This window comes from Astyanax mexicanus, chromosome 4 (genome assembly GCF_023375975.1).
Source record: "Astyanax mexicanus isolate ESR-SI-001 chromosome 4, AstMex3_surface, whole genome shotgun sequence".
Classification (NCBI taxonomy): domain Eukaryota; kingdom Metazoa; phylum Chordata; class Actinopteri; order Characiformes; family Acestrorhamphidae; genus Astyanax; species Astyanax mexicanus.
The window spans coordinates 54,382,625-54,401,125 of NC_064411.1; the positions used below are offsets into that span (position 1 = coordinate 54,382,625).

The 18,501-nt window shown below is 37.4% G+C and overlaps 1 protein-coding gene across 1 annotated transcript in view; it reads left to right on the plus strand.

Moving 5' to 3' along the window:
• Positions 1-18,501, plus strand: part of LOC103028317 (collagen alpha-4(IV) chain-like) — a 66,750-nt gene that overhangs the window by 30,341 nt on the left and 17,908 nt on the right. The window contains exons 22-31 of the mRNA XM_049478867.1: positions 5,411-5,483; positions 6,300-6,406; positions 7,591-7,774; positions 8,511-8,579; positions 8,696-8,803; positions 8,890-9,105; positions 10,315-10,452; positions 11,837-12,004; positions 12,648-12,791; positions 17,347-17,448. Coding sequence (XP_049334824.1) covers positions 5,411-5,483; positions 6,300-6,406; positions 7,591-7,774; positions 8,511-8,579; positions 8,696-8,803; positions 8,890-9,105; positions 10,315-10,452; positions 11,837-12,004; positions 12,648-12,791; positions 17,347-17,448 — 1,309 coding nt within the window. The remainder of the gene's footprint in view (positions 1-5,410; positions 5,484-6,299; positions 6,407-7,590; positions 7,775-8,510; positions 8,580-8,695; positions 8,804-8,889; positions 9,106-10,314; positions 10,453-11,836; positions 12,005-12,647; positions 12,792-17,346; positions 17,449-18,501) is intronic.

The following is an 18,501-nucleotide window of genomic DNA, read 5'->3' on the forward strand; positions in this document are numbered from 1 at the left end:
AGTGGAAGGCTGCGTCAAAAGATTACAGGGAGAGGAAGAAGATGGAAAAGGCGATGCTCGAAATGACACCACCATCCTTAGAAAGCACCCCGCCAGTTTTAGTTGGTATAGGGCTTAATGAGCAGCACGAGAATCCAGGGCAAATTGTGGTGAATCCCCTACCTCTAGAGGAGGAATTTAACCCACCAATGTCCTCTACACCAGAGAGAGAAAGAGAGAAAACACCCGAGAAACAAGAAAGAAAGAGAAAGAGACTGCAGGCTCAGAATCGTAAACTACGTGAGGAGAACCGAAAACTGGAAAAAAAACTAGCAGAGATGATAAAAGAAAAGGAAAAAGCCAGAAAGAGTGAGATGAGGGCTAAAAAAAGGGTACGGCTGAGTGAGAAGTTAAAACCCAAAGGAAAGAAAAAAATGGCAACACAGAGAGCGCAAGCAGTTGTTAGTTTTTTAACAAGAGATGAGAACAGTCGCCTTTTATCCGGCAAAACAGATACCATCACCAAAAAGAAACTGAAGTATCAAAGACGTGTGCTTACAAAGCCACTCAAGGAGCTGCATACACTTTACAACAGTGAGATGGATAAGAGTCTCCATCTATCTTACAGGCAGTTCACCCGAAGGCGGCCATTCTATGTAACAGAGCCAAGGGTCCAAGATAGGGAGACATGTGCATGTATGGAGCATGAAAATGTGCACCTGCTGGCCAACAAACTCTACAGCAGAGGAGTACTACAAACAAAAAGCATCTGTGAGCTGCTGGGCATGATAGTGTGTGACACCAAAAATAAAGCCTGCATGGATCGCACATGTACCAAGTGCTGCTTTGAACAAGTAGAGTGCCTTGACACAGATAACAGCACACAAGTCACCTGGGAGCAGTGGAAGAGGGTGACGTCCACTAATGGAGAAAAAACATTTTCTAACGTGGTCAAACAGACCTTGAGCGGAACCATAAAGGAATTGACTGAGCTTTTCCATCAAAAACTAGAAGCCTTGGCAGTCCACCAGTTCAACTGGCTCCACCAGTCAGAGCAATTCCGCCTCCTCAAACAAAACATCACAGAGTGTGAAGCTGTGCTGCATATAGACTTTTCGGAAAACTATGCATGTAAGCTAAGCACAGAGATCCAGTCCTTTCACTTTGGTGGCAGTAGACAACAGGCCACGATTCACACAGCAGTCCTGTACACTGTCCATGGAACCAAATCCTATGCAACACTGTCTGACTGCCTTCGCCATGATGAACGGGCAGTGTGGGCACATCTAGAGCCGATCTTGAAAGAGCTTCGGGAATCCTTCCCACAAATCACTACCCTCCATATTCTGAGTGACGGGCCTGTAACACAGTACCGAAATAAAAATAATTTTTACTTGCTCAGTACTGTGCCTTTCCTCTCAGGATTTACAAATGTGACCTGGAATTACTCTGAAAAATCTCATGGAAAGGGGGCCCCCGATGGGATTGGTGGGGCAATAAAGAGAGAAGCGGATCTCTATGTTAACAGAGGAGGTGAGCTGCAGACACCAAAAGCTCTTTATGAGATGCTGACAAAAAGAAGCTCAAGTATCACTCTCTACTGGGTGACAAGTGAGAGCATTGAAAAAAGGGACGAGTTGATTCCTGCCAATTTGGAGGCTGTAAAAGGCACCATGAAGATCCACCAAGTTGTGTCTTCTCAGCCTGCAAAGATAATACACAGGGAGGTATCTTGCTTCTGCAAGCGCTTAGAGATGAGTCCATGCCCTTGTTACCAGCCAATAATGGTAGACCTCAAAGCCACCATACGGCAAACTGAGAAACCTGAGGACCCCTCAAGCTCTCCACCTGAGCCACCTAGGCAAGAAGAAAGTGTCCAAGATCTATGTGGAAGGTTTGTGATAGTAACCTACGATGAGCTTCCATATGTAGGTCAGGTCCTAAAGGTTGTGGAAGAGGAACTGCAGATCAGCTGTATGCGACAGTCTGATGACAAGAACTTGTTCTTGTGGCCACAAAATCCGGATGTTACCTTCTACTTTAGGAAAGATGTTCATACTGTCATTTCAGAACCCGAACCAGCAACTTCACGCTTCTCAAAGTTGACCTGCCAAGACTGGGTAGCATTCAGAAATAGCTGGGGTTAAAGAAATGCCTACAATGTGTCTGCAGAACGCTGTTATGTTCAAGAGTTAAATTAAATCGTAAGGAAAATGCAAACATTGTATGTTTAAGTGATTAATGAAATTAAAATGTCCAAGTGTTTAATGCATGAGTATTGAAAATATATGATGTCAATGTGTCAAATGAAATAGTGAGGAAACTGTTAATGTTATGATGTTTATGTGTCAAATGATATGGATATGCTGATTCTTCATAAAATTTCATTAAATGTGTTTTAACTATCAAAATTATTGAATTGTCTTAATTGCCTGCTGTTTTTCATCATGTGGGGCGACCACCTGTCATGTGGGGTAACCAACGATATTCAATTCTGTAGTAAATTAAAAAAATAATGTCTGCCCATTTTGGTTGAAATATAATTCATTGGTATAACATGAATAAGTGGATACTATATCTACACATTTTGAATCAGTTTTATGGATTATATGAGTAAAAAAAAAATGTAATTGCTTTATTATGGTGACACTGCCATTATAGATAAAATGTATTTAACATCATTTGCAATAAATGAAAGGACACATGAGTATATCTTTCTTAAACAGTTCAATTTATCACTGATACTTATTAAAATATAAGTTATGTTAAGGAAATCTATTAATTTTAAGAAAAATTACGGTCGCCCCAAATGACTTTTTTAAGGTTGTTGCCCTATTCAATTGTGTTTAAAAGCACTAAAATATCTTTGTTTGAAGTTTTCACACACATGCATGTGTAAAATACATTCCAAATGTTTAGAAAATTGCAAAATATATTATTATTTTAAGTATTTTAAAAATGGGCCTCTCAAAGGCCTTATACGTCTTTGACCCAACTGCAAACTGTAGTCCTATAGCTGTTTTCACCATATACAGCTCTAGAGTAAAATGAACATTGTTGTTTTATTCTATAAACTACAGACAACATTTCTCCCAAATTCCAAATAGAAATATTGTAATTTAGAGCATTTATTTACAGAAAATAGAATTTTGAGAAATGGCTGAAATAACAAAAAAAGATGCAGAGCTTTCAGACCTCAAATAATGCAAAGAAAACAAGTTCATATTCATAAAGTTTTAAGAGTTCAGAAATCAATATTTGGTTGAATAACCCTGGTTTTTAATCACATTTTTAATCATGCATCTTGGCATCATGTTCTCCTCCACCAGTCTTACACACTGCTTTTGGATAACTTTATGCTGCTTTACTCCTGGTGTAAAAATTCAAGCAGTTCAGTTTGGTGGTTTGATGGCTTGTGATCATCCATCTTCCTCTTGATTATCAAGAAATCAAAGAAACTCATAGTTTTAAGTGGTTTCTTGTTTTTTTTTTTACAGAGCAGTATGATCAGATAATAATGATAATTTTTTTGACAATGAATAACCAGGTGTTCAAATACATTTGATACGCTGAAATTTTAGACACACCTTAAATTAGGTGGTTTTTTTTCATTGTTTAACATTTTTAAATGTTCAGCACTGTAGATTAATACTAAATTCATCCAAACTATGAAAAAAAAAAACATATGGCATTTAGCTTTATGAGGTAGAGTCACCTGGAATTCAGGCTTTCAGTTAACAGCTGTGCTGAACTCATCAAGAGTTAATTACTTGAATTTCTTGTCTCTTAATAAAGTGTTTGAGAGCATCAGTTAAAGTAAAGTAGTGAAGAGGTAGAGTTACAGGTATACAGTGAATAGTGAATATTTGAGTAATGTTCTAATCCAGATTATGAGAAGAAAGAACTACTCAAATAAATAAAGAAAAAAAATCCAAAAAGAAGAATTTCAAGAAGATTAATAGTATCCTCAAGTGCAGTCACAGCAAAGACCATCAAAAGCATAATAATGATGGAACTGGCACTCATCAGTAGTAATTTTAAGTTACAACATGATTCCTTATGTGTTCTTTCATAGTCTGGATTACTATGATATTCATTTACCGTATTTTTCGGACTATAAGGCGCACTTAAAAACTTTTAATTTTCACAAAAATTGACAGTGCGTCTTATAATACGGTGCGCCTTTTGTATGGATTTTACTCGTCAGGTTGTAAGGAGCAGTAAACACACACTCCGTGCAGCGTTATAGAGAGTTTCAGTGCTATACAGAGTCCAGAGCCGTGCAGCTCCGAGGCTGAGCAGCAATAGCATTAGCTAGATGCTAACCGCTAAGCTAGCTAGCTTATTCACTGAGATCAGTATTATCTAAATTTTACTCGTCAGGTTGTAAGGAGCAGTAAACACACACTCCGTGCAGCGTTATACAGAGTTTCAGTGCTATACAGAGTCCAGAGCCGTGCAGCTCCGAGGCTGGAGCAGCAAATAGCATTAGCTAGCTTATTCACTGTTCAGAGATCAGTATTATCTAAATTTTACCCGTCAGGTGTAAGGAGCAGTAAACACACACTCCGTGCAGAGCCGTGCCGCTCCGAGGCTGGAGCAGAAATAGCATTAGCTAGATGCTAACCGCTTAGCTAGCTAGCTTTTTCACTGTTCAGAGATCAGTATTTTCTAAATTTAGCACTTTTAATACTGCTGGAGCAGTATTATTAGAGTTAGATGCTAATCCCTAAGCGTTCACCGTTCAGAGGTGAGTTATCGGCCTGTAAGTCTGTGCTGCTTTGCCTGGCTAGCATTAGCTAGATGCTAAGCGCTAACTCTCTCAGAGGTGAGTTTTATCAGCCTGTAATCTGCTTGTTTACCGTGTTAAAACAAGCTACGGGGGACGAATCGCTAGCTAATATCTCACTGTCTTACCAGAACACGCAGGATTACTCAGTGTAACGCTGTCGTTTAAGTTTGGGTTAACTTTACTAGTTTAGGTGACTAGCTAGCGTGCTAGCGGATAGCTATGCTAAAGCTGGTGCAGCAAGCCTTAGTGGACATCTGGAAATCTAAGCTTACTGTAAATAAACTGAAGCACGTTACTCACCCAAATAAACAGTTTTCAGGAGAGGAATCTGTGTAGATTAATATCCAGCACTCGTTTGACTTTGAAAGAGCTAGATTTATATATACTGAGACGCTCCACCGGCAAGCGACCACCCCCGGTGGGGGAAGGGAAACATGGCGCCACCCCTGTTCACTTTGATATAGGCACCCTTTCTAGTGTCACTTAACGCGCCTTATAATGCGATGCGCCCTATGTATGGAAAAATAGCAGAAAATAGGCGTTCTTTGATGGTGCGTCTTATAATACGGTGCGCCTTATAGTCCGAAAAATACGGTACTATTGAATGAGAGGTTTTTTTTTGTTACCTTTAATTTTCAGGGACCCCCAGGTCTGCCTGGTCCTCAGGGATTTAAGGGCCACAAAGGAGACCCTTATTATTCAACAATAGGAGGTAAGATTTCTATAATACCTCTATAGGGCCACAGACTATAGGATTTCGGACTATAGGATTCTTAAAATTATGATACCAACGATAGGTGGCATAAAATGCTATATTATATTGCCAGGCATAACTACTTTTACTGTTAAGTTTCGCAACTTTCTGCATTTGCTTTTTTTAAGTAAATTTAATTTTAGATCAATTTAAGTAACTTTACTTTTTTTTAATTACTTAATTTATACAGTATTACTCAAATTATTTATGATACATAATATTATAATTCCTGATTTTTTTCCTGATATTACACTGTCTCAACACATGGATGGCATGTAATGAGTTCTTTTTAGTATACTAGTATACATGCCATCCATGTGTTGAGTCAGTGTGATATGTGTGAATGTGTGTTTTAACTAAAATGATATATAGTAATATTGTATAAATTAAGTAATTATAATTAGGTAATAATGTACGCAGAAATTAAGTAAAGTTTACTAAAAGAAAGGATTGAAGTTCATTTCACTTATTTACTCTATGTAACATTTAACTCTTGAAACTGAAATTAAATTTACTTAAAAAAAGCAAATGCAGAAAGTTGCAAAACTTTTTTAAAGTCAATTTTACGCATCATTTTTTTAGTGCAGGTTCAGGTTTTAGAACCTCAATATCAAGTACATTTTCTAACTAATAGGACTTTTTAGCAGATGACAGCAAAGCTTGGCCCTGAAGATGCAATGTAGCTTTTTATGCTTAATTTAATTAACAATATACTGTATTTCATGTACAGCATGACAACTTGTTGTCTCACTTTTTGTCCCGCTTGATTAAAAGGCATAAAAGGAGATCGGGGTGATCCAGGGTTTACCGGACCACAAGGTGTCAGCGGGCAACCAGGGCTTCCAGGACAGCATGGTTTGATTGGAGACCCAGGAGCACCAGTGAGTTCATAAACGAGACACTTCGGTATATGAAACATGTTTTCAATAGACTGGTTCTTTAAGCCAGTCCATTATTCCTAATTATACCACAGTTAGTTCAAACCCTGCAACGTGATTGGCTGAGATGTGTTCTAGGAGTGCCGTTATCAGCTGGTAATGTACTGTAACCGAAGCTCTTCATGTATTACTCCGCCACATAGAGGTAACCTAGCAACGATGCAGCGCTTACAAACCAAACAGCGCAGCTACAAACAGAGCAGCAATGGAACTATTTCAACTGGCAGAGTTTTTATAACCAAACAGATCCTATTTTCTCCTCCTCTTTAACTCTTTCAAAAATCTTTAAATAAACAGTGTTAATGGAACTGTGGTATAACTGCTTAAGTATCATTTTGGATTAATGGAGCATCTATTTATCTATTTATCTACAGGTGCATCTCAAAAACATTTTATATCAATTTTTGAAAAGTTGATTATGATTATGGCCAACAGCCAATGAAAACCCCAAAATCAGTGTCTCAGAAAATTTGAATATTATATAAGACTAATTGGTACTTTTGGCAGTGTGGGCAGTGTGCCAAGTCCTGCTGGAAAATGAAATCCGCATCCAAAACCATCACTGATTGGTGGAAACTTCACTCTAGACCTCGAGCAGTTTGGACTGTGTGTCTCTCCACTCTTCCTCCAGACTCTGCTCCCTTAATTTGCTTTAAATGAAATGTAAAATGTACTGATGATCAGTGATGGTTTGAAGAGCCATGTCTGTCATCTGCTGTTGTTGATCCACTGTGTTTTATTATCAAGTCTAAAGTCAGTGCAGTTTTGTTTTCCGACAAAATCTTACAGCACTTCATATCTTACAGCTTCCCTCTGCTACTGACAACTTTTATAGAGATGCAGATTTCATTTTCCAGCAGGACTTGGCACACTGCCCACACAGCTAAAAGTACCAATTGGTCTTATATAATATTCTAATTTTCTAAGACACTGATTTTTGGGTTTTTATTGGCTGTAATCCAAAATAATCATCAACAATAAAATAAATAAAGACTTAAAATAGATCACTCTGTGTGTTTAATACATCTATATAATATATGAGTTTAATATTTTCTACAGTAGATTGAACTTGGGATGTGGTAGTTGAACATTCCAGCCCCCTTTTTTCCAACTCTGTGTTATATCAGGGTGATGGTTATCCTGGTTCCAAAGGATACAAAGGACATCCTGGACATCCTGGGCCTAAAGGATACCCAGGACCTGCAGGACTTCCAGGTATAGGTGTTCCTGGTCCAAGCGGACCACCAGGACTACCAGGAGACCAGGGCCCAGAAGGTCCACCTGGATTTATTGGGCATCCAGGACCACCAGGTACATTTACAATACACTGAAAATTTACTCTAAAAAAATAAGTTTTGCAACTTTCTGCATTTGCTTTTTTTTTAAGTGAATTTAATTTCAGATAAATTTAAGTAACTTCAACTCGGTTTCAAGACTTAAATGTTACACAGAGTAAATAAGTGAACTGAACTTCAGTCAATCCTTTCTTTTAGTAAACTTTACTTCATTTATTTTTACTGAATCAATCCTTTCTTTTAGTAAACTTTATTTAATTTATTTTTGCTGAATCAATCCTTTCTTTTAGTAAACTTTACTTCATTTATTTTTACTGAATCAATCTTTTCTTTTAGTAAACTTTACTTAATTTCTGCATACAATATTACCTAATTACAATTACTTCATTTATACAGTATTACTGAAATTTGTATATTTTTAGTTAAAACACACATTTAAATATTTATATAATCTCAAAGATTTATTTTTTATTTTATTTTTATTTTGTAAAAGTAATGTTTACTAAAAGAAAGGATTGATTCAGTAAAAATAAATGAAGTAAAGTTTACTAAAAGAAAGGATTGATTCAATAAAATAAATGAAGTAAAGTTTACTAAAAGAAAGGATTGATTCAATAAAATAAATGAAGTAAAGTTTACTAAAAGAAAGGATTGATTCAGTAAAAATAAATGAAGTAATGTTTACTAAAAGAAAGGATTGATTCTTGTTATGGATTCATAGCTGGAATTCCAATCTAATCTCTTTTTTTTAGGGGAAGTTCTTCCATGCGTTCCTGGTGTCCCCAGCCGACCAGGACCACCAGGTGAAACTGGCAGTCCAGGTAGACTTCTTACGATCTTTTTTGATGCTTTATATTTGCTTTTGACTTATTTGTGGGATAGTTTTTAAGTTATTTTAGTTTTTTTTATATTGATATCATTCTTGTTGTATATCCAGGACTGTCTGGACCACCAGGACCACCAGGATATCAAGGCCCTCCTGGTCCACATGGTCCAAAAGGTGAAAGAGGAGATGATGCAGACAGTGGAGGGCATGGACCTCCAGGTGAGTTAAAATCTCAGGTACTTCTGTATTTTACTGATTGGTAATTGACTGATGCAAATGCATGCATGCATCTTCCTTTTCTGTAGGTCCTCCAGGAATTCCTGGAGATCCAGGAGATCAAGGACCCCCTGGACGCAGCTACAGTGGTGCAGCAGGAGTACCAGGACCACCAGGACCTCCAGGGGCAAAGGGACCTCCAGGGGATTCTCTCAGAGGTAGACCGGGATTACCTGGAAGAGGATTCCCTGGACGCCCAGGTGAAAAGGGAAGTCTAGGTCCTCCAGGCCCTAATGGATTACAAGGTAACAAGGTTAAACATTACATTATGCTTATGTTATGTGATGTACACTTAAGAGGGGTATTTGGTTAGTGTTCTTTTTGTCACTGTGTTGGGCCAAGTGATGGGACTATTAAGAGGGATATCCAGTTAGTGTTCAAATATTTATTGTTCTGTGCTAGTAAGTGTTGGTGTAACGCTACAGATGGGTGTCAGACACTTGCGGTAAAAACTGAATGAGGCTTTATAATAACAAGCATGGGTTAAATCGCACACAAAAAGATTAACCATGAGCCAAAAGCAGCATTCAAAAAGCCAGAAAATCACAGGTAATACACGGCTCTGTGTATTGCAGTGAAAATACTTCGCAACAACTATGAAAAACAAACAGGTTTATATACATGCATAAATTAGAAAAAAGCTGAAAACAATTCAGAATCCTGGGGATGACGAGCGTGAGCCAAATCAAAAACCAAAAGAGAAACCATGAGCTAAAAGCAGCATTCAAAAAGCCAGAAAATCACAGATGTAAACCAAAAAGGAAGGGCAAGGCAAAAAACTTAGTCAAAGAGAAAAATACAATACGGAAAATGCAAACAAAGAAAATGCTCTGTATATTGCTAGTAACCAGTGAAAGTTCTGAACGGCAGAGTTCTTGGTAGGTGTGACAGTTGGACTCTTGAGAGGGCTATCCAGTTAGTGATTAGATATTCACTGTACTGTGCTAAGTGTTAGAGTAGGACACTTTTGGTAAACAAAAAGTGTAGTCGTATAACAAGCGTGGGTCAAATCCAGAAAGACAATGACAGCAAACATCAGAGCTGAATCACAAACCAAAGGAAAAAACATGAGCCAAAACCAGCATTCAAAAAGCCAACAAAACAGTAGGGCAAGGCAAAAAACATAGTCAAAGAAAAAAATCAGGGACAATACAAACAAAGAAAATGCTCTTTAAATTTCTGGTTCCCAGTGAAAATACTTCGCAACAAGTATGACAAACAAACAAATAGATTTATATACATGTGTAAAAGAGTAACAACTGAAACAATTTAGAATCCTGGGGGTGACGAGCGTTAAAGTGAGATGGGATTGGTTGAGTAAACGGTAATGAAAGGATTAAGAGTTTGTAGCAGGCGTGGCAGTTGAGACAACTCTCGAGAGGGTTATCCTGTTAGTGTTCTGCATTGAGTGATCCCACCATTTGTCCACTCAGTTGTTCTCGTATTTTGTGCAGGACAACCTGGTCGTACTGGAGGTGAAGGATGCAGTGGGCGAAAAGGAGACGCTGGGGACCCAGGCCCACCTGGACCACCAGGAACTAGTCCAGGCCTCCCTGGATTCCCAGGACTTCCAGGACTGCCAGGACAGCATGGTAAGAAAGGCTGAGAACTTTAAATTTGCTGTTTTCTTTCCAGATGACCTTCATGTCGGATCATCAGATACTGATGATGCTGGTGCTTAGATCTGGCCCAAAAAATCCATTATTAAAAACTGTTATTACAGGAAATGTTGGATTTTTTTTTTAAGTTTCTAATCACCATCAGAAATCACCATTATTTTATTTTATATATATATATATATTTTTTTTTTTTTAATATGAATTTTTATTTATTTATTCTTACTTTTTATTATTGTTTTATTCTAATGTTTTATATTTTCGTTCTTGTTCTTGTTCTATTAGTCATTTTTTAATTTCTCATCATTTCTTATCATTTTGTATATTTTACTTTACTTTTACTATTATCTTTTTACTTATTTTATATATACTTTTTTTGTAAAAAATTGTTTTTTTATGGTATTTATGGTATCGTCACTGTCCAATAAAAAACACCTATCTGTATTTTTGTCTATTTTTAGTTTACTACATAATTTGAACAGACAAGCTGTGCCTTACACTGTGCCAAAATTTCCTGATGAACGGACCAATAGAAACTCTTCAAAATGACCTGAAATAAACTCTTTTTACATTGACTTTAATTGAAAGTTGAAAGGTTTTTTCTCTCTACTGTAAAGTTGCTGTTTTAGAGATAAGTGTTTTTCATTGGACAGCGACAATATATTTTGTATTTATATATATATATATATATATGAAATGTTGATTTAAAATTAGTACTTTTTTTTGTTTTTACTATTTTATTCCTCATTATTTCTAATATATTATTAAATGTTTAAATCCCTTTTATTTTGCACATGCTCAGCAACGTAAGGGTAAATGAGGGTAATTTTTTTTCCCAAGTGAAAATAAAGATTGATTGATTGATTGATTGATTGATTGATTGACTGATTGATTATGAGCCCGACCCGACCCAACCCACCCCATAAACTGGCTGTTTTTCGGGCTGTTTAAATGAGTGAAATTTGTTTAAAATGGTGTTAGTTAACATTGCAACACTGAAGAAGCATAGACCTATTATACATTATAAAGCTGTGTGATTATAACATTCTAACTTGTGCAACTGTATTTTTTAAACAGTTTGATTTGTTACTTACAAGGTTTTCATAGTTTGGAATTTTTTATTATAGTTTAATTTTATTTTGTTTTTACCTTTTCTCCTCCAGTTCAGTTAATTTTAATGAGTTTTTAAAGTGTGTGTGCTAGTTTTTATATTTATTGTTTTATTAGTGCTTAGTTTACGTTAGTTATTAATTCTAGTATTAGTTTTTTTCTATACTTTGCGTTATTTGTGAGATGCAGGATTCATAATGTTGTTTATGCAATAAAACTATAACTATAGCTAAAACTAGCTCTCTTTCAGGCATTCAAGGTGTGAAAGGAGATCAGGGACTACCTGGGTTTCCTGGACTTGGACTGAAGGGACCTCCTGGCTCACCTGGACGACCTGGTCCCCCTGGTGAAGCTGGATTTCCTGGTCTGAAAGGAATGCCTGGAGAACAAGGGCTGCCTGGGCTTTCTGGAATTAAAGGTCGGGTAGAGAATTTAAATATTCTAATTATCTTTCTAATAAATTGATAATAATCATGTTAACCCTCTTTTTATGTTAATTTGTTAGGAACAACAATGGTGTTCATGGGTTAATTTAACCCAGTGCATGTTTAATTATTATGCAAAAGATGTCTGAAAAGCAGTTTGAAAATTTCATTACTAAACATATTTCCATTACTAATTATTCTATCAATATTTAGTGCAATTTTGTTCATAACCTCTAACAGGTAGTGGTTTAATTAGGATAATTCACTTGTTTTTCATAAAAAAATACATTTTCAAACCTTTTTTTAAGTGTTTTACTACTTTAATACTTTTGAAAGACCAACATATAAAACACAATAATTTTACATAACACTAAAACATAACATTGCAATTTTTTGTTTTAGTTTTAGTTTTTGCTTGGGGTTGTTGCAAATATGTGACATAAACCATTTTCATAATATATATATATATATATATATGTGTGTTGATTACACTAATTCATGCAAGCAAAAGAAGTTTCATACTGAAAAAAACACACTTTTAACTATTTTTCCTAGATCTTCTAACTTTAAAACAGGGAATTTAACAGTAGAGTTAACGTATTTAAAAGCTTGCAAAAAATTGCAATTCTTTTTAAGGAATCAGAGGACGTCCAGGGATTCCCGGATTAATAGGTCTACCTGGACACCAAGGTCCTCCAGGGCCACCAGGTTTACCAGGGGTGAGAGGTGACGAGGGTTACAAAGGTGCGACAGGGGACGAGGGCCAGAAAGGATCGAAAGGTACTACTACTTATACTGTTTACTTACTGGTTTTAATGTTTTTTAATGTTTTTAAATGAAAATTTCATCAGATTAATCACAACAATATTCTGTAATTGACTGCGATTAATCGCACTTGTTCTTTTTAAGACACAAGTTTTAATAGTGGATATTAAAATCGAAATAATTAAAATACTAGTATATACTTGTATGTCTGAGAGGAAATAAAAACCAACGTGGGGCGCTGGAATAAAGAATGAAAGAATGCATGAACCTTAGCAACCACCTAGCAACACTTTAGCAACCACCTAACAATCAGCATGGATAGCATAGCAACCCCTTAGCAACCACCTAGCAACACTTTAGCAAGTACCTAGCAACCCCTTAGCAACCAGCACAGATACCATAGCAACACCTTAGCAACCACCTAGCAACACTTTAGCAAGTACTTAGCAACCCCTTAGCAACCACCTAGCAACACTCTAGCAAGTACCTAGCAACCCCTAAGCAACCAGCACAGATACCATAGCAACACCTTAGCAACCACCTAGCAACACTCTAGCAAGTACCTAGCAACCCCTAAGCAACCAGCACAGATACCATAGCAACACCTTAGCAACCACCTAGCAACACTCTAGCAAGTACCTAGCAACCCCTTTGAAACCAGCACAGATACCATAGCAACAGCTTAGCAACCACCTAGCAACACTCTAGCAAGTACCTAGCAACCCCTTAGCAACCAGCACAGATACCATAGCAACACCTTAGCAACCACCTAGCAACACTCTAGCAAGTACCTAGCAACCCCTTAGCAACCAGCACAGATACCATAGCAACACCTTAGCAACCACCTAGCAACACTCTAGCAACCCCTTAGCAACCAGCACAGATACCATAGCAACACCTTAGCAACCACCTAGCAACACTCTAGCAAGTACCTAGCAACCCCTTAGCAACCAACACAGATACCATAGCAACACCTTAGCAACCACCTAGCAACACTCTAGCAACCACCTAGCAACCCCTTAGCAACCAGCACAGATACCATAGCAACACCTTAGCAACCACCTAGCAACATTCTAGCAAGCACCTAGCAACCCCTTTAGCAACCAGCACAGATACCATAGCAACACCTTAGCAACCACCTAGCAACACTTTAGCAAGTACCTAGCAACCCCTTAGCAACCAGCACGGATACCATAGCAACACCTTAGCAACCACCTAGCAACACTCTAGCAAGTACCTAGCAACCCCTTAGCAACCAACACAGATACCATAGCAACACCTTAGCAACCACCTAGCAACACTCTAGCAACCACCTAGCAACCCCTTAGCAACCAGCACAGATACCATAGCAACACCTTAGCAATCACCTAGCAACACTCTAGCAAGCACCTAGCAACCCCTTTAGCAACCAGCACAGATACCATAGCAACACCTTAGCAACCACCTAGCAACACTTTAGCAAGTACCTAGCAACCACTTAGCAACCAGCACGGATACCATAGCAACACCTTAGCAACCACCTAGCAACCACCTAGCAAGTACCTAGCAACCCCTTAGCAACCAACACAGATACCATAGCAACACCTTAGCAACCACCTAGCAACACTCTAGCAACCACCTAGCAACCCCTTAGCAACCAGCACAGATACCATAGCAACACCTTAGCAACCACCTAGCAACCACCTAGCAACCCCTTTAGCAACCAGCACAGATACCATAGCAACACCTTAGCAACCACCTAGCAACACTTTAGCAAGTACCTAGCAACCCCTTAGCAACCAACACAGATACCATAGCAACACCTTAGCAACCACCTAGCAACACTCTAGCAAGTACCTAGCAACCCCTTAGCAACCAACAAAGATACCATAGCAACACCTTAGCAACCACCTAGCAACACTCTAGCAACCACCTAGCAACCCCTTAGCAACCAGCACAGATACCATAGCAACACCTTAGCAATCACCTAGCAACACTCTAGCAAGCACCTAGCAACCCCTTTAGCAACCAGCACAGATACCATAGCAACACCTTAGCAACCACCTAGCAACACTTTAGCAAGTACCTAGCAACCACTTAGCAACCAGCACAGATACCATAGCAACACCTTAGCAACCACCTAGCAACACTCTAGCAAGTACCTAGCAACCCCTTAGCAACCAACACAGATACCATAGCAACACCTTAGCAACCACCTAGCAACACTCTAGCAACCACCTAGCAACCCCTTAGCAACCAGCGCAGATACCATAGCAACACCTTAGCAACCACCTAGCAACCACCTAGCAACCCCTTTAGCAACCAGCACAGATACCATAGCAACACCTTAGCAACCACCTAGCAACACTTTAGCAAGTACCTAGCAACCCCTTAGCAACCAGCACAGATACCATAGCAACACCTTAGCAACCACCTAGCAACCACCTAGCAACCCCTTTAGCAACCAGCACAGATACCATAGCAACACCTTAGCAACCACCTAGCAACACTCTAGCAACCACCTAGCAACCCCTTAGCAACCAGCACAGCTACCATAGCAACACCTTAGCAATCACCTAGCAACACTCTAGCAAGCACCTAGCAACCCCTTTAGCAACCAGCACAGATACCATAGCAACACCTTAGCAACCACCTAGCAACACTTTAGCAAGTACCTAGCAACCACTTAGCAACCAGCACAGATACCATAGCAACACCTTAGCAACCACCTAGCAACACTCTAGCAAGTACCTAGCAACCCCTTAGCAACCAACACAGATACCATAGCAACACCTTAGCAACCACCTAGCAACACTCTAGCAACCACCTAGCAACCCCTTAGCAACCAGCGCAGATACCATAGCAACACCTTAGCAACCACCTAGCAACCACCTAGCAACCCCTTTAGCAACCAGCACAGATACCATAGCAACACCTTAGCAACCACCTAGCAACACTTTAGCAAGTACCTAGCAACCCCTTAGCAACCAGCACAGATACCATAGCAACACCTTAGCAACCACCTAGCAACCACCTAGCAACCCCTTTAGCAACCAGCACAGATACCATAGCAACACCTTAGCAACCACCTAGCAACACTCTAGCAACCACCTAGCAACCCCTTAGCAACCAGCACAGATACCATAGCAACACCTTAGCAATCACCTAGCAACACTCTAGCAAGCACCTAGCAACCCCTTTAGCAACCAGCACAGATACCATAGCAACACCTTAGCAACCACCTAGCAACACTTTAGCAAGTACCTAGCAACCACTTAGCAACCAGCACAGATACCATAGCAACACCTTAGCAACCACCTAGCAACACTCTAGCAAGTACCTAGCAACCCCTTAGCAACCAACACAGATACCATAGCAACACCTTAGCAACCACCTAGCAACACTCTAGCAACCACCTAGCAACCCCTTAGCAACCAGCGCAGATACCATAGCAACACCTTAGCAACCACCTAGCAACCACCTAGCAACCCCTTTAGCAACCAGCACAGATACCATAGCAACACCTTAGCAACCACCTAGCAACACTTTAGCAAGTACCTAGCAACCCCTTAGCAACCAGCACAGATACCATAGCAACACCTTAGCAACTGCCAATGTGGGGCACTGGAATAAAGAATGCATGATAAAATGGATAGAGGAAACATGTTTTTTTACTTCATTATAAACATCTCATCTTGGTTGCAAGGATTTCTGAATAAGAGCTTAATTAGCTGAGTATAAAAGAACGTTTTCACACCTGTAGTTGTGTTATAGTTTCTATGATCCGGATCAGTTGATGAGTTATAGTTTATTTGGAGAGTTTCTCCCTCTGTTTGGTTAGGTTTCACACAGGCATAAAAAACTAAACGCACCAAAATGTGCACCAATAAACCATGCAAGCACATCGCCTCTCTGATTGGTCAGAGTGTCTAAAAAAGTAAATATAGCAAGAAGATGCAGTGTGAAGTGTGAAGCTTCTTTAACACAGAACGCTGAAAAATTTACGTGCACTTTTAAAAACACTGATTTTTTTAAAGGAACTTTTAGCATAGATGTGAGCAGTGAGCGCTGCACATACCATGCTCTTAGTGTGTAAACAGCATGGAGCAGCAGCAGAGACAGAGTTTGTTCATAGTAGTATACTATTGGGTTAATATATCAGATTAAACTGCACCTTATATAGTCAAACTTGGTGGCGTAATTAATTTGAGTTAAAAAATAATAATGCATTACTGATTTATTACTAAATTCACATGCATTAACGCTTTAAAAGTTGATAGCCCTAGTTTTAATATAAAGCTATATAGAAGATTTTTGTTTGGACAATATATAGTCCCAAATATAATTGTGTTTAAAACTATTTTCTACCATTGATATAGCGATAACATGAGAGTCAATTTTTTACATATACTGTACGATTTATCTATAATTTGATTATCGTGACAGGCCTACAAGTCGGTTAACCTCCTATGGCCAGTGCAAAACCTCACAAAATTCTACAAATATATGTTTATAAGGTGTTTTTGATAGATTTTCTGACTTTAAGCTGTCTATCACTTTCTTGTCTTGTCCTGTGATCAAATTTGTTCAGGTATCGATGGGATTCCAGGACCTCCAGGTCTTTTAACTCCTTTAAAAGGAATGAGGGGATTACCTGGATCCAATGGAAGACCAGGATTCACGGGACCGAGAGGTAATCGAGTCTAGAGAGTAAATTTAACAGGAAATTCATTAGAAAAAATATAATTATTTTTCATTTTTGTATTTATGTCTTTATTACATTCTGACACCACATGTTTAGTAAGGTGTGCTAATGGTACTTGTTTTAGCTTGATTGTGTTATTAGTTTTTATTTTTTTTTTACTTCATTTGAAACAAATTTGAAACAAATTGCTTTTCACTTCACTAAAATATATATTATATATCTAAAATATATTTCAGCACATTTCAGTGCATTTATACTGAATGTATATTAATGAATATACAATTTAAATATATATGGAAACTGAAATATATTTCACAATATATTTCCTAAATACCAATTGCATATGGAAGTATATACAATTTAAAAATATGTGGACACTAAAATATATTTCAGAATATGTTGCCTACATACTAAATGTATATTGAAATGTATATACAATTTAAATAAATATATATATATATATATATATATATATATATATATATATATATATATAAATTCAAATATATGTGGAAATTAAAATATATTTCAGCATATATTGCATATGTACCAAATGTATATTAAAATGTATATACATTTTAAATATATGTAAAAATGTATATATATATATATATATATATATATATATAAGAATATATTGTCTACATACTAAATGTGTATTAAACTATATACAATATATATATATGTACCGTATCTTAAAGATGCAGATAATTTTATATACTTTGTCCTATGTCGTGTTGTTTTAAACTGAGAACCAAAAATCAAATGTACTTTAAAATATATTTAACAAAATATATGAATACAAATAAATTAGCCACAACACATTTCAACACATTGTTATATATATATATATATATATATATATATATATATATATATATATATATATATATATATATCGTGAAATATATTTCATAAATACATTTTAAATACATTTTCCCCACATGAATAAGAACTAATTCTGTGCTTTCACATACATTCATATATATATATATATATATATATATATATATATTTTTTTTTTTTTTTTTTTATTAATCA